This window comes from Erpetoichthys calabaricus, chromosome 13 (genome assembly GCF_900747795.2).
Source record: "Erpetoichthys calabaricus chromosome 13, fErpCal1.3, whole genome shotgun sequence".
Taxonomy (NCBI): Eukaryota; Metazoa; Chordata; class Cladistia; order Polypteriformes; family Polypteridae; genus Erpetoichthys; species Erpetoichthys calabaricus.
The window spans coordinates 84,238,147-84,252,427 of record NC_041406.2 but is presented as its reverse complement, the minus strand read 5'-3'; the positions used below and the strand labels follow the sequence as shown (position 1 = coordinate 84,252,427).

Genomic DNA, 14,281 nt, shown 5'->3' with positions numbered 1-14,281 from the left:
GCGTAAGATTGGCCCCAAATTTATTCTGCAGCAGGACAACGACCCCAAACATACAGCGAAAGTCATTAAGAACTATCTTCAGCGTAAAGATCTGTGGTTAGTTCTCCAAGATGTTTGGAACAACCTACCAGCCGAGTTCCTTCAAAAACTGTGTGCAAGTGTACCTAGAAGAATTGATGCTGTTTTGAAGGCAAAGGGTGGTCACACGAAATATTGATTTGATTTAGATTTCTCTGTTTTGTTCATTCACTGCATTTTGTTGATTGATGAAAATAAATGATTAACACTTCCATTTTTGAAAGCATTCTTTGTTTACAGCATTTTTTCACACCTGCCTAAAAGTTTTGCATAGTACTATATATACACTACGATATATATATATATATAATATATATACAGCTGCCTTTTACGTCTTTATCTTTCCCACACTCAGAATTGAATCTCAAAATAAAAAAATTTTCTTTTGGCTTCACTTAACTAGTTTGCCACAGACTGATTACTTAGAGTACCTACTGCAAACATTGGTATAATAATATTTGTGAATGGTAATTTGTTATTTGAAGTTAATTTTAACTAATTTTAGTTAAAGTTAAAAAGCACTGATGTGTCTTTAATTAGTCCCTAAAATACTGCTAGACGATTACTTAACTTATTTATCGCTCCATAAGACGCACTTTTTTTCCCCAAAAATGGATGGAAATGTCTGTGTGTCTTATGGAGCAAATATTGCGTCACAGACCGTGATGTGTATTACCTGACCTGACTCAGATGATGACGAGGGTTCTACATCAGAGAAAGAATGCACATCGCTCTTTTGCCATTGCTGTACTTAGTATATGTACATGGGAAGCTCTGCAGTGTACTTGTGACTTTACGCTGTAGGAAGTAAATAAATAAGTCAAGGTAAATAACATTCAATCTGGCTTTTATGTAAGTAACATATAAATGTTAATGTTTTTGGCACATGCACTGTCCAGATTTAAACACTAACTTAGAGTCGCTCAGGTACTGAAGAGTCTATAGCTGCAGGTAGAAGCTGCCATTAGCAATGCCTTAGATGGAACTGAAGATAGTATCATATATGAAGATATGTCATTTAGTTCCGAATATTTTTTTCTTATTTTCCTCCTCTAAACCTAGGTGCGTCTTATGATCAGGTGTGTCCTGTGGAGCAAAAAGTATGGTAATTTGTTCATAGGTTTATAGGGTCGTCATTGTCATGTGTACAGGTTACAGTGAAATTTGTTAACTTGCATGGGCTGATCAATATGTTGCGTTGTTTTAGTAATATGTACATATCTGCACTGCATAAATGTTTTTCTCACATTCTTAAGTTTCTATTCAGTAAACAGAAAATGGTAGATTTTAGGAAAACAAGCATTTTTAACATATTTTTATGTTGTTAATTTAGCTATTTAAAAGAAATAATAATAATAATTCATTACATTTATATAGTGCTTTTCTCAGTACTCAAAGTGCAATCCACACAGAAATGGGCCAGGATGAAGCCTTATGGTAAAGTCTAGTGAAGAAACTCTTTAGAACTTTTTCCATTTGCCCACAAGAAACAATCACCAAAGGCCAGATAGTAAACATGGCTGAAAGATAAGTTATAAATATCTTGGGACAGTCATAGACTTAAAACTGACTGTTAATCAACACACAGAGGCCAACTGTAAAAAGTGCTCAACAATGCCTCTAGTGTGTCCTGAAGACAAGTCCAACATTGTTATTTCTTTTTGATGAATATAAATAAATAAATTTAATCTGTTTGGAAATATTATTGTAACAGACAGGGTACAAAGTAAAATGGAGAATAAAATAACAGGGTCCGCTAGCCTAATTTTTGAGGTGGTTTGATGGAAATCAGTGTATATTCTTAAAGAAAACTTACCTGCTACCTTCACAGTTCCAGTTGTTGCATTCTTGTCTCAAGGTTTTGTTTCTTAGGATATAAAGCAGCAAGTTCAAGTACTCCTTTTTCCCCCAAATGCTATTAATCTTCTAAATAGCTCTAAATATCCATATGCTTATCTTGTAGTTCCAATTTCATTGTAATACCCATTGGTTAAGTCTTAATGCTGGTTTAATTTTATATGTATTACATATGAATACATATTAGAAATATTATTTTCACTTCTATATTTTATTTAGCTGCTATGCTTTTTATGTGATGTCTTGGTCTTTTTGTAAGAACCCCATTGACAATTATGTTCCTTTTGGGACAATAAATCTGTATTGAATTCCACCAAAGAAGACTGATTGCAAGCAACAAGGGAGAAAATTAACACATTCAGAAGCAATTCCTAGTCTGTCAATCAAAAATCAGTAGTCTTAAAGATTACAGTCAGGTCCAAATGAAGAGGAAGAGCCCGCTTAAGCAATTAATTTCTGTCTAACTGGTACTGGCAGTTATGTTTTGTAATACAGGAATTGTAACTTGCTTGTATTTAGTTCTGAGCTGTTTACTTGTGATGATCAATTTTGTACCCTTGTCCTGTAACACTTTTTCTCCAAACAGCCCCCCAGACTGATTTTTACTCTTTATGTTGACCCTTTTTGTAAGTCTCTTTGGATAAAAGCATCTGCTAAGCAAATAAATGTGCATGCAATTAGGAAGAGGATGTTTCCAGTATGAATAAAAGGTGTTGAGCTGTTCCTAGCTGAAAAGATTCCGTTTATAAGAAATCTCAGATTGATATGTTTCAGATAAACAACTCCTTAAAGTAATACCAGAACACACAGTTATTAGATCATTCATAAGAATCTACTTTTAGTTGAGGTTGTTATTCTTTAATAGCCTTTATTTAGCAGACACTTTTATACCATCAAAATATATTCAATATGTTTAAATGCTTGATGAGATAAAACATTAACAGCCATTTGAGAACAGCAGTCTTTGATAGCGTATGAGAAGTATTGAACTGCATTTAGCACCAAAGCAGAGTTAAGTGCTAGAAAATGTCACCATTCCGAATGTCACATGAAGAGCATCAGCAGATTTGGGAGAAGTTCTTTTGTTAAGGTGAGGCTCTTACCAGGGCATGAAAGAAAGACATTCTGTTGTATGCTTCTGAAAAGGGCAAGCTATAAAGAAAATGTAATGGTGTCTTCGTGGAGGAGCAAACTTGAGAACGGTTCATTGGAGATAGTGAGAAGTACCAGGCGCAGAAAGCTGTCAACCAGAATAAGAGGTTTTGACTGGATCCAGCAAACCTGTGGATAAAGAAAATCAGAGGAACAGCCTGAGTGTAAGGTAGAGCAAAATATACTAGGTGAACAGCAGCTTTCGTAATGAGTTGTAAAGGGGTGATAGCAATTGGAATAGTCTGTCCCATAATAACCTGAATAAAATATTGAGTGTTTTAATGGTATAGCTTTGAGATATGACTGTACAGAGATTCATAAGAGTACAGTTGTGAAATGCAAGAAGTGCTCAAATTAGGAAAGATTTATAGCAGATCAATTCAGAAACGAAACATATGACAAGGAAGGATTAGAATAGATGAATGGAAACAACTTGGACAAAGCCAAAATATCAGTGTTCAGAATTTCATGGCTGATTTAACTAAGCAAAACAAATACTTTATATGAAATCTATATCTGTCAAAATAAAGCTATCACCATTAACACCCACCTATACTTCAACTTGCTTTACTAGTTAGAATTTCTGGAATTCACTTGCATTGCTAAAGTATTTAATGAAAATATAGCTTTATGCTTTACAATTCCTGTGATCTAGTTTCTTGCAGGATATTTCTTCCAGGTTCTTAATTTGTGGGCTTGGTAATGTGCTTTGAGGTGCAGTGCAACATTCACAGGTTGGTTGGTTTTGTTGTTACTGTGTGATTCTGTTGATTACTCTCGATTGCTAAGATCTCCAGATTTTGTTTTCACAAAGTAAAGTTTATTCATTAATATATATATATTTCTTTTTTCTTCCTCCTTTCTTGCTCAGAGTGGTCCAGCCTTATCAAGCCCTAGGAGAGGAAGCATTGCATGATTCAAGCATGGATGATGACCAGCCTGGTCCATCACGTAGAAAGCGGCAGCCAAGTATGTCTGAGACAATGCCGCTGTACACTCTGTGCAAAGAGGACCTGGAAAGCATGGATAAAGAGGTTAGAATACAGCTAATGTTGTATTATATCATAGTTGTGTGAGGCCAGCTAAAGTTTTGCACTGTAATGGTCTCAAAGCCACTTGGCTTGACTTCATTATTACAAAATCTGCTGTCAAAATTTCGTCTGACAAATTCAAAAATAGAGCCAATTATTTACAGCCATCAGTTGCATGAATGTCAATTAAATAACACGAATGCTGATCAAATTGTGATACTTTATCTGTGGTTTCAGATAATAAGGTTTTCAAATAACATAACATGTTCAACTCTGATTCATTGGAAATAGGCAAACTCAGCGCTGAAGTGATGCCAATTTGTGTTTTATTATATACATTCATTTGTGAATTACATTCGTAAACATTTTAAAGCATTCCTACTGGAGTGTCAGTGGCACATTGAGGAATATGTTTAATAAAAGAATGATGAGAATGTTAGTTTTTAAGATTGAAGTCATGTGTTTTCATTTATTGTAAATATTCCTATAATTGTTCCTAATGGGTAATTAAGTTTTCCTGAAAATGTAATTTTACTACCATTCTAATGCAATCCACAAATTAGTTAATAGTTCAAGCTGTAAGGTCTAGTTTGTTAGCTTTGCTAAATTTAATTATTTAAATTTATTTATTTAATTGATGGATTAAAGGTCAGAAGTCTACATAACTGTCATCATCAAATTCTTCCATGAGAACCCTGAATACAATGAAGACTGATTGAGGTCATTTATGTTAGGTAGAATGCCTAGAGGGGGCTGGGTGGTCTCATGGCCTGGAATCCCTGCAGATTTTATTTTTTTCTCCAGCCGTCTGGAGTTTTTTTGTGTGTTCACTCCCTGGCCATCAGACCTTACTTTTATTCTATGTTAATTAGTGTTCCCTAATTTTAATTATTTATTTTGTCTTTTTTCTCTTTCTTCATCATGTAAAACACTTTGAGCTACATTGTTTAATAATTATAATTCTTTGCATTTATATAGCGCTTTTCTCACTACTCAAAGCGCTCAGCAATTGCAGGTTAAGGGCCTTGCTCAAGGGCCCAACAGAGCAGAGTCCCTATTGGCATTTACAGGATTCGAACCGGCAACCTTCCGATTGCCAGTGCAGATCCCTAGCCTCATAGCCACCACTCTGCCTTTTATTTGTATGAAAATGTGCTATAGAAATAAATGTTGTTTCTAATTATTTTAAGGTAGTTCTTGTTTAATTCTGTAATGTCATTGTATAAACAACAATGCTTCTGACAGTGAGTCTGTCATTTCTGGTGGTACTTCCTTTTGCAACTCATTTAAAGAGTTCTCTCTCTTCTTAAAATCAATAAAAAATAATATAGTATTGCAGATATATTTGGAGAGTGTGTTCAGTCATCTGGATCTGTTTCAAATTGAAGAGGAGAGCAGCAAATGATTTCAGTTAAGCAGTGAACATTTAAAGTATGCATAGGCAAACATTCTATTTTTTAAAGTTAAAAAGCTCAAGTTGTAAACCACTCAGCTTGATGTTGAGTAGGTCTGCATTATTGTGAATGGATGAGTGAGCTTTTTTTAAGTTCTTTATTTGATGAAGTAGTTGCATCACTATTATAAATACTTTATCATATTATCAAATTTTGACACATTTTGATTAAGCCTATAGGATTTTAGTAAAGAATTACTTTTTGAAATGCTTTATAGAAACATTTTAAAAAGTGAGAATATTTGATTTTTAACGCATAAATGAATATTATGAATAAGATGGATGAGCTTGTTCGGCTGAGAAGCTGGCCTTTGTCACAGTTCTGATGTTCTAATAATATCGAACTAGCTTAAATGATTGTCATTATTCATTGTAGCAAGGATTAAATTATTTTCTACCAACTCAGTTTTCATTGTGCCTGGCTGTTCTCACACTGACAGTGGTTTTAGTATAGGTTTTAGTATTAATACTGTTTGTTTTTCCATATTAATTGCACATTTTAAACTTTGACCTGGCATTTTTTTCTAAGATTTTAATTTCTGGAACCAAGAAACTCTGCATGTTTTGGCTGTTATGCAGACATTACAATATCTTCATAGCAAACAGTGTTATTACTGAAGGGAGATGGTCAGTCTGTTAGAACATTGATTATTAGCTCCATTTAACTGTAAAAGTTTGCTTTCTTCTTAATTTATGTCAAGTCCTTTGGGTTAATGAGATCACATATTGTCACAGTAAAGTGCCTTTAAGCTGCTTGTGGTGTAATCTTTACACAATTCAGCTGTCAACCTATGCACCTACCATGCTCAATGCATACTCTTGGGATCCATCAGTTGACGTTATTTGCTGATGAAAGGGTCATTCATGGTTCAAAAGTAGGCAATATTGAGTTCATTTTAGAGACTTTTTTTTGGTTTTGTAATTTTTATGAAGAGAAATTTACTTTTTAAAATCTTTAATCCAATTGTTTCAAATTAATTAATTTGCTTTCTAAATTGTATGTAATATTACTGACTAGCTGCGCTATCCACCTAAAATGGTTTGAAATTTAAGTAGTCAGCATAGCCTCATGTATAATACACACCTGATCCCTTTCCCTCACAGCAACCTTTTTCCCTTTGGACAGAGCTACCCATTTTCACCTCTTCTCTCAGCATCGCTCATCGAGCTGACCACTCATATAGTCATTGTTGAGAAAATGCAACTGTGGCTGCTACCACATTGGGCTGCTTTATCAACTCTAGCTTAGTCATGTTAAGGCTTCGGTTTCCTGACATATGCATCAGTTTGTTATTTTCACTCATCCATTGAAATTATCAGTCATTAACATTACAGCTATAAACCTCGTTCATGCGGCCCAAGGGTTTCAAGAAAGTCACTACCATGCTCCTGTTGTTGGTGTATAATGTTGGCCAACAAAATAAGCTGATAAGACCATTTTTTCTTACTTTTAGATCCTTGTTTTTTTTTTTTGTTTTTTTTTTTTTACTCTTCTACATGTTTTTTTTATTTTAAATTTTCCTCCAAGCCCTAGTAAACCAGAGAGACACACAGACACTTGTCCTTTTATTAAGGTGGATTTTACTTGTACTTGGAGATTTTGTTCATTTTTACATTCTTCCTTTAGACTAAAAAGATCCCTAACATGCACAGAGATTTACTGTATATTTCAATGAATATTGTATATGTTTATAAAGTATATGCATATAAGTGTATGTTATATATAACGTAAATAATATCCAGCTGGGGAAATAACATGAGCATTGAGATTTACATTCATTATAACTAATGGTACTATAAACATTATTCTTTATAACAGGTTAAGTCGGGTATAACAGGTTAGGTGTACAAATATATTCCTTGCCTCTTTTAGCATGTAGGTTCTATTTACATATGTGTCTGGAAAAAAAATATCTTTGTATGTTTAGTATAGAATTTTATATTGGCACTGCAAGGAAATATTTTACTACTTATAATACATCATTTGAACATCCCAACACAGATAGACACATAGATTGTGTCTGTAAATAATGTTGTGTGTGTTTGGTAAATATTTGGTTAAATATACAGTATGAACAAACACTTCAGTTATTGTATCAAAACATTTACAGCATGTAATTACTGACTATGTTAATGCAATTGCCTGGTGCCACTCAGTGTTAGGCCCAGATTTGCTGTGGACAGCAAGATAGTATTTTACTTTTAATAACAATTCCTTATATAAAAATATCTGCTTTCTCTTTCATTCAGGAAGCACAATAAAAGAAATTTGTGCTTTGTTTGTTTCTGTGCTAACTTTATTGACCTTTAGTCAATATTAAGATGGCCTTTATTAATCTAGATGTTGTAGCGTTATTGAAAATGTGTATTTATAAACCCAATTTTTATTGGTTTTATTTGTTTAATGCCATCAACCAAAATTTCATAATATAAGACATACGATATTATCTTGCTGCAAGAAGCAGGATCACAGAAGGTTTGGATCCATCATTGCCTCTTATCAACATGACTGACAGAACTTGTTCCTGTGGGCCTGTCCATTTTCCATTAATACTTGACTTTGACATTTTCCAAAAGCTGAGTGACCTTAAATATTGTTTACTGAGATATAAGAAAAAATTTAGCCTCTAGATTGCTATTTATTTACTGGCTTGTCATTTAACGTGGCAGCCTATAAGTTGCTCTCTTTATCTCTTCTCCTCATATTAAAAAAAAAATGTCCTGACATCTTGAGGTATAGTGTGCTTTCCTATAAATAATACAGGAGAATTTTCAAGAGTTTTTATACTTAAAAAATGACACTGTAGTTACCAATTAAATCTGAGCACTACTACAAATAAAGTTCGTTTTGTAACACTTTTCAGCCGTCTGGTTGACACACCGGAGAGTATTATGACCAAATATTTAAAAAAAAAAAAAAGATAAGAAAATTGTGATGCCACATTAAAACTAAAAGGCAGCAGCAACTGGATACAGTATCATGTTAACACACAACTGTATTAAATTATGCAGAAAAGCATAACATGTCCTAATAGGTGAAACTCGGCAGGGGGCAGAAATGAACAAAAAACCGTGAAAGAACAAATATACTGTAGGATCACATTTACAGAAGGCAAGTTTCAGTTTATCTTTTTACTTACTGTTATTTTTTATTTTAAAACCTTGATTGTACTATGTTTTTCAAAAAATGTATACTGATTATAACAAAGGTTATGTGATTGTTCTTTACTTTCCCCTTTGTCAGCTTTCAAATGTAAATGCATTCCTTGGACTTGTAATCCATTTTATATAGTTTTATTGGTGGCATTCCCTCACTGTCATATGAAAACACCATTAAAACAATATACCTGATATTGTTTCAGGGTTAAGAATTTATACCCCAGCAACATTTAACATGCAAATATGGCTTGATGCAGTGATGATGCTACTATGTATGACGACAATTAATCTTATTTAGTTCAGGTAATGAATGTGTTTGTGATTCACGTGCGTAGCAGGATACATTTTGCCAAAGGTGGAAGTACATTGGCCTAAGCTAAGAGCAAGTCTGCCTTCTTTTGACATGGTGTTACAACTTTAGCATTCCCAGTTCTATTTTAGCAATTAAAAAGTCATTGGTCTGAGCCTGAAAAGATATGTGTCCATTGTGGCAAAAGTGAATAAATAAATATGTAAACTTTAAGTATGACAGGTTACATTTTGTCATAGGTATTCATGTGGAATCAGATTGTAATCCTGATTTTAATATACCTTTGGATTTACACAGTACATTTCGGCAAAACACTACTGTATTAACATACAAGTCCACATTATATTTTTGATATCTGTGTATAATATCTCACCCCACTGCTACCGCAATGTTTTCTTATGACACATTTAAGTTAATTTTTTATCTTTGTTTGGATGACAGAGCATACTAATCATTTAGATGTACCATAGTTGCATTAATTATAAATGAAAATCAAATAAAATAGAAAACTGGAAAAAATAAACTTTGAAACATATTCAACCCTTAGCACATACTCTTAGTAAAGTGCATAACCTCAGCTGCTACCTCTAGAATTGAGACAGTCTTCTGACAGAAAGCCACCTGTGTTCATTTAAACCTTTAAACTGAAGTCTTCTGTCTGTGTAAGGTTAAAAGCAACTGTGTATGCGAGATCACTTTATTGCAATATGAAGACAAACGAACATCACTAATTACTGAGCAACAATGATTTTGACAGACATGAATAAGATGAGTTTTATAGTTAAAAATAAAAAGGCAAACTGATAAATGAATTATAAGTAAATTTAGGTCAAAAAAGCTGCTAAGAATCCTCAAAGAACTTGCCGTGACAAAAACAAAGGCTATGTAGAAAGAAAACTGGTCAGAGATGCAGTCAGGAGGCTGAAAACAACCGTTAGGATTTTTAGCATGTCATAGCTGAGGTGGGAGAACTGTGAGTCAGACAGCAGTTTTTCAGGTACTTGTGTCAGAGTGGTGAGAAGAAGGAAACCATATTTGAAAAAAGCTCAGATGAACACCCCTCTTCAATTTACAAAAAAAAATTCTAGTGTTTGATGAAAATGTGTAGTGTAGATAAACAGATTTTACAAATTACTAAATACAGAATTAGTATTTGAACTAGTGTAGTGCTGAGGTGCCACCCATTGCACGGCACCGCTTGGGTTCTAATTGGGGATCCTGAGGTGGTTCATCATGTGGTTGGTTGTGGCAACACGCAGTATCTGTGCATGCTCACAACTTCTTCCTCCTATACGTAAAGACATGGATTTGTTAAAATACACAGAAAACAAAGTAAAAACTGAATAATATAAATGGAAACCAACAATATCTGACCATTAATTAATTGTTTGGTGGCACAGTGGTAGCACTGCTGCCTCGCAGTAAGTAGGCCAGGGTTCACATCCCAGGTCCTCCCTGTGTGGAGTTTGCATGTTCTCCCAGTGTCTCTGTGGGTTTCCTCCCATAGTCCAAAGACATGCAGGTTAGATGAATTGGCCCTAGTATGTGATGGTGAGGGGAGTGGTGTACGCGTGTGTGTTTTTCCTGCAATGGACTGGCACCGTGTCCAGGCTTTGTTCTCTGCCTTGCACCCTATGCTAGCTGGGATAGGCTCCTGCAGAACCCCAGCAACCCTGTTCAAAGCCAGTTAGAAAATGACTGCCTGAATAATTGTTGACCTCTGGCCAGTTGACATTTTTGGTTTAAATTTATTGATTTTTATGAATGAATACATTTTTAAAAGGCCATATTGTGAGCACTTTCAGATTTTAGTATAAGGGAGCTTAAGTTGTAACTGATTTTCTGCAGTGTCAGTTTTTTCCATATAAAAAAATCACAAATTAAGACGTGCAGCGTTTTCTTAAGGCACAAAGCCAAACCGCTTTCCCTTAAAGATAGGGTGAGAAGCTCAGTCATCCGGGAGGGACTCAGAGTAGAGCCGCTGCTCCTCCGCATCGAGAGGTGTCAGATGAGGTGGCTCGGGCATCTGATCAGGATGCCTCCTGGATGCCTCCCTGGTGAGGTGTTCCGGGCACGTCTAACCAGGAGGAGGCCCCGGGGAAGACTCAGGACACGCTGAAGGGACTATTTCTCTCGGCTGGCCTGGGAACGACTTGGGATTCTCCCAGAAGAGCTAAAAGAAGTGGCCGGAGAGAGGGAAATCTGGGTATCTCTGCTCAAGCTGCTGCCCCTGCGACCCGATCTCGGATAAGCGGAAGAGGATGGATGGATGGATGGACAAAGCCAAACTGGGGGCCTGAGCTTGACAGGAATGTTAAATACTGTAGTTTATCTCGTATTAGCAAAGAAAATATTTGTGCTCTGAAGCAGCATAGAGTGCAGAATAAGGTTTATAGTCACTAATGACACAGCCTCTATAAACATGACTTGCATATTACAGTAATAATCATATATAATAATAAGCATAAGTATTTTACAACAGCCTGGAGATAGTTTTAAAGCCAGAGTGCGAAAAATTACATAATTCTCAATTTAAAACAAGTTTATGCGAAAATAAAATCTTTCTACAAAAATTGCACAGCAAAAATCTTATAATGGCAAAGTATGGAGCCAAAAACTTACAGAAAATTTCATTTGTATTAATAAATACAGCAGAAAAAGTGATTTATTTGTATATATTTGCCAGTTTTAAACAGTTTCTGGAGTTGTGTATGCAAAGTGCATAGACCTGAGCCTAGTGCCATCAAGGAATACTATTGCCATGAAGGGATGCAATGGTCAGCAACAATCTTTAGGTATGGTGTATGTAGCAAAGTAACATCCCCGTGAATGCCAGGACCCAAGGTTTCCTGACAAAATATTGCACAGAGCATCACACTGCCTCCATCGGCTTTCCTTCTTCCCGTCCTACTGATGTTCACACACACCTGACCGTCCATATGATTTAAGAGAAAACATAATTCATCAGACAGGCCACCTTTTGCCATTGCACCATGTTCCAGTTCAGATGGTCATGTGCCCATTGTACGCACTTTTGATGGTAGACAGGTCAGCATGGGCACTGTGGAAGCCATGGGTATCTGAAGGCCAGCATTAAGTTTTTCAGAAATATGTGCAACAGTAGCTGTACTATGGGATCAGACCCAGTAGACTAGCCTTCACTCCCACGTGCATCAGTGGGCCTTGGGCCCCCATAACCCTGTCACCATTTCACTGGTTGTCATTCGTTGAACCACATTTGGTAGGTACTAATCACTGCATACCAGGAACACCCTACAAAGCCTGCCATTTTGGAGATGCTCTGACCCGGTCATCTTACCATCATAATTTGGACCATGTCAGAGTTGCTCAGACCCTTTAGCTTACCCATTTTTCCTGCTTTCAACACCTCACCTTCAAGAGCCAACTGTTGACATGCTGCCTCATATATCTCACTCCTGAACAGCTGCCATTGTAACAATATAATCTGTGTTATTCACTTCATCTGTCACTGGTTTTTATGTTATGGCTAATCGTTGTGTTTTCTGTAACTGAATGACTGATGCTTGTATTTTCATTCTACAGTTCGACACTGGTTGTAATTACTGGTTGTAATCCACAAAAATTACTTGTGTCTGTTGAGTAGTCAAAGGTCAGGCTTTGCAGGTTCTTCTTTATAGTAGTAGATTTACTCGGACTTCAACATTAAAGTTATTTTTTAATGATGCAGAGTGAAGAGAATATCCCTCTGGTAAATCTTACAAATCTAATTTCCCCCCTACAGAGGTAGCAGAACAAGCTATCCTGTATACAGCAAAGCCTCAGGCAGTAACTGTGTCAATATCAATATGTTCACTGCATTTCTTGTAATTTATACATCATGTATTGTTTACTGGCTGACGCTCTAAACTGGCTGTTTTTATTTATTGTATTTTATGTAATTATAGTACAATTGGCGGTCTTATTGAGTGTTTCTCTAAAAAGATGGCATGTTTACTGCCTGAAACGCCCTGTTAGAATGGATATTTTAAGCACTAATTACATTTGCCAGGTTGCCTGGCAGCCCCTGTTTGTTCTTTAAATAGTCTGTAACTCTTACTACAGTGCCCTTATATTTGCTGCAGTTAAAGAGGTTGTCTGTGGGCAAGAATGTGTGTATAATAATGAGACATGGAAAGGAAAATTACTTGCAGGACTTTGATGTCATTCCAGCTCCAGGATCATCTGAAATTAATCAAGTTTCTTAGTTTTTTTTTTAAGGTGGTAAAAAAGAGATTCCTTAATATTAAAGTCATGTCTACATCTGGTTTTAGCTCTGTGGCCATCTAATCATGATTTTAGTTTTCATCACTTTAGGAGTTTCAGAAGTAGTTCTAGTTCATTACCACGTTAAAGATAAAATGTCAGAAATGTCCGTTTTTAACTCCTATCTTGAGTTAGCCCCACAAGTGCTGTTTTAATTTTTAATAAATTATGACTACATACAAGGAACTTGAATGGAAGAGGAGCCTGGGGGTGCTCATACATTCTAAAATATATTAATCAGTAAGTAACTTGGAAAGAGAACTTGGGAGGTACTAACATGTTTGATGTATTAATGATTAAAATAAAATTCAGAGAAACCATGTGGCTGTAAGGGAACTGCAAAAAATTCAAGTTATGTGTCCACCTCTTTGAGATCAATTTGTAGTTTGCTGTGTTTTATAGTTCTAAATACCATTAAAAACAAATTAAAAACTACTTTTCTCCAGATTTCTTATTATTATAGTCACTATTTTTATTTTTAATATATTTTGTCTGTAATCTTTGTCACTCACATAAGAATAAAGTTACATGAAAGCTGTGTCATGGCAGGCTAGGACTTAAACACAATGAATCAGGGAATTAAGCAGCACACACAATGTGATGTTTAATACTAAAATATAAATGCATAAATTCTCTATATTATCTGCCAACAAACAATACCCTCTTCTGGAGTACATTGGGGGAGGGAGTGGAGAATCTAAAATAAGGGAAATCTGACATGGCAGGGGACATTCATAGAAAGAATTGGAAGAGAGAGATTTTAACATTTCTGAATTCAAAATTCAAACACACTGTTGTATGGGAAAGGAATTTACCAGACCAGGTAATGGAAAATGGTAAAAGTTTCTAGGAGGTTTTGCATCAGCAGTAAGTAATGATAGTGTATAGGTTTGGAATTAGGGGATAAAGACACTGCAAAAGTATAACATGAGTGAATATGAGAGGAGAGCTGAGAGG

General features: G+C 35.4%; 1 protein-coding gene across 1 annotated transcript in view; it reads left to right on the top strand.

Moving 5' to 3' along the window:
* ctdp1 (CTD (carboxy-terminal domain, RNA polymerase II, polypeptide A) phosphatase, subunit 1) overlaps nt 1–14,281 on the top strand; it is a 140,222-nt gene that overhangs the window by 62,773 nt on the left and 63,168 nt on the right. The window contains exon 11 of the mRNA XM_028817195.2: nt 3,959–4,121. Coding sequence (XP_028673028.2) covers nt 3,959–4,121 — 163 coding nt within the window. The remainder of the gene's footprint in view (nt 1–3,958; nt 4,122–14,281) is intronic.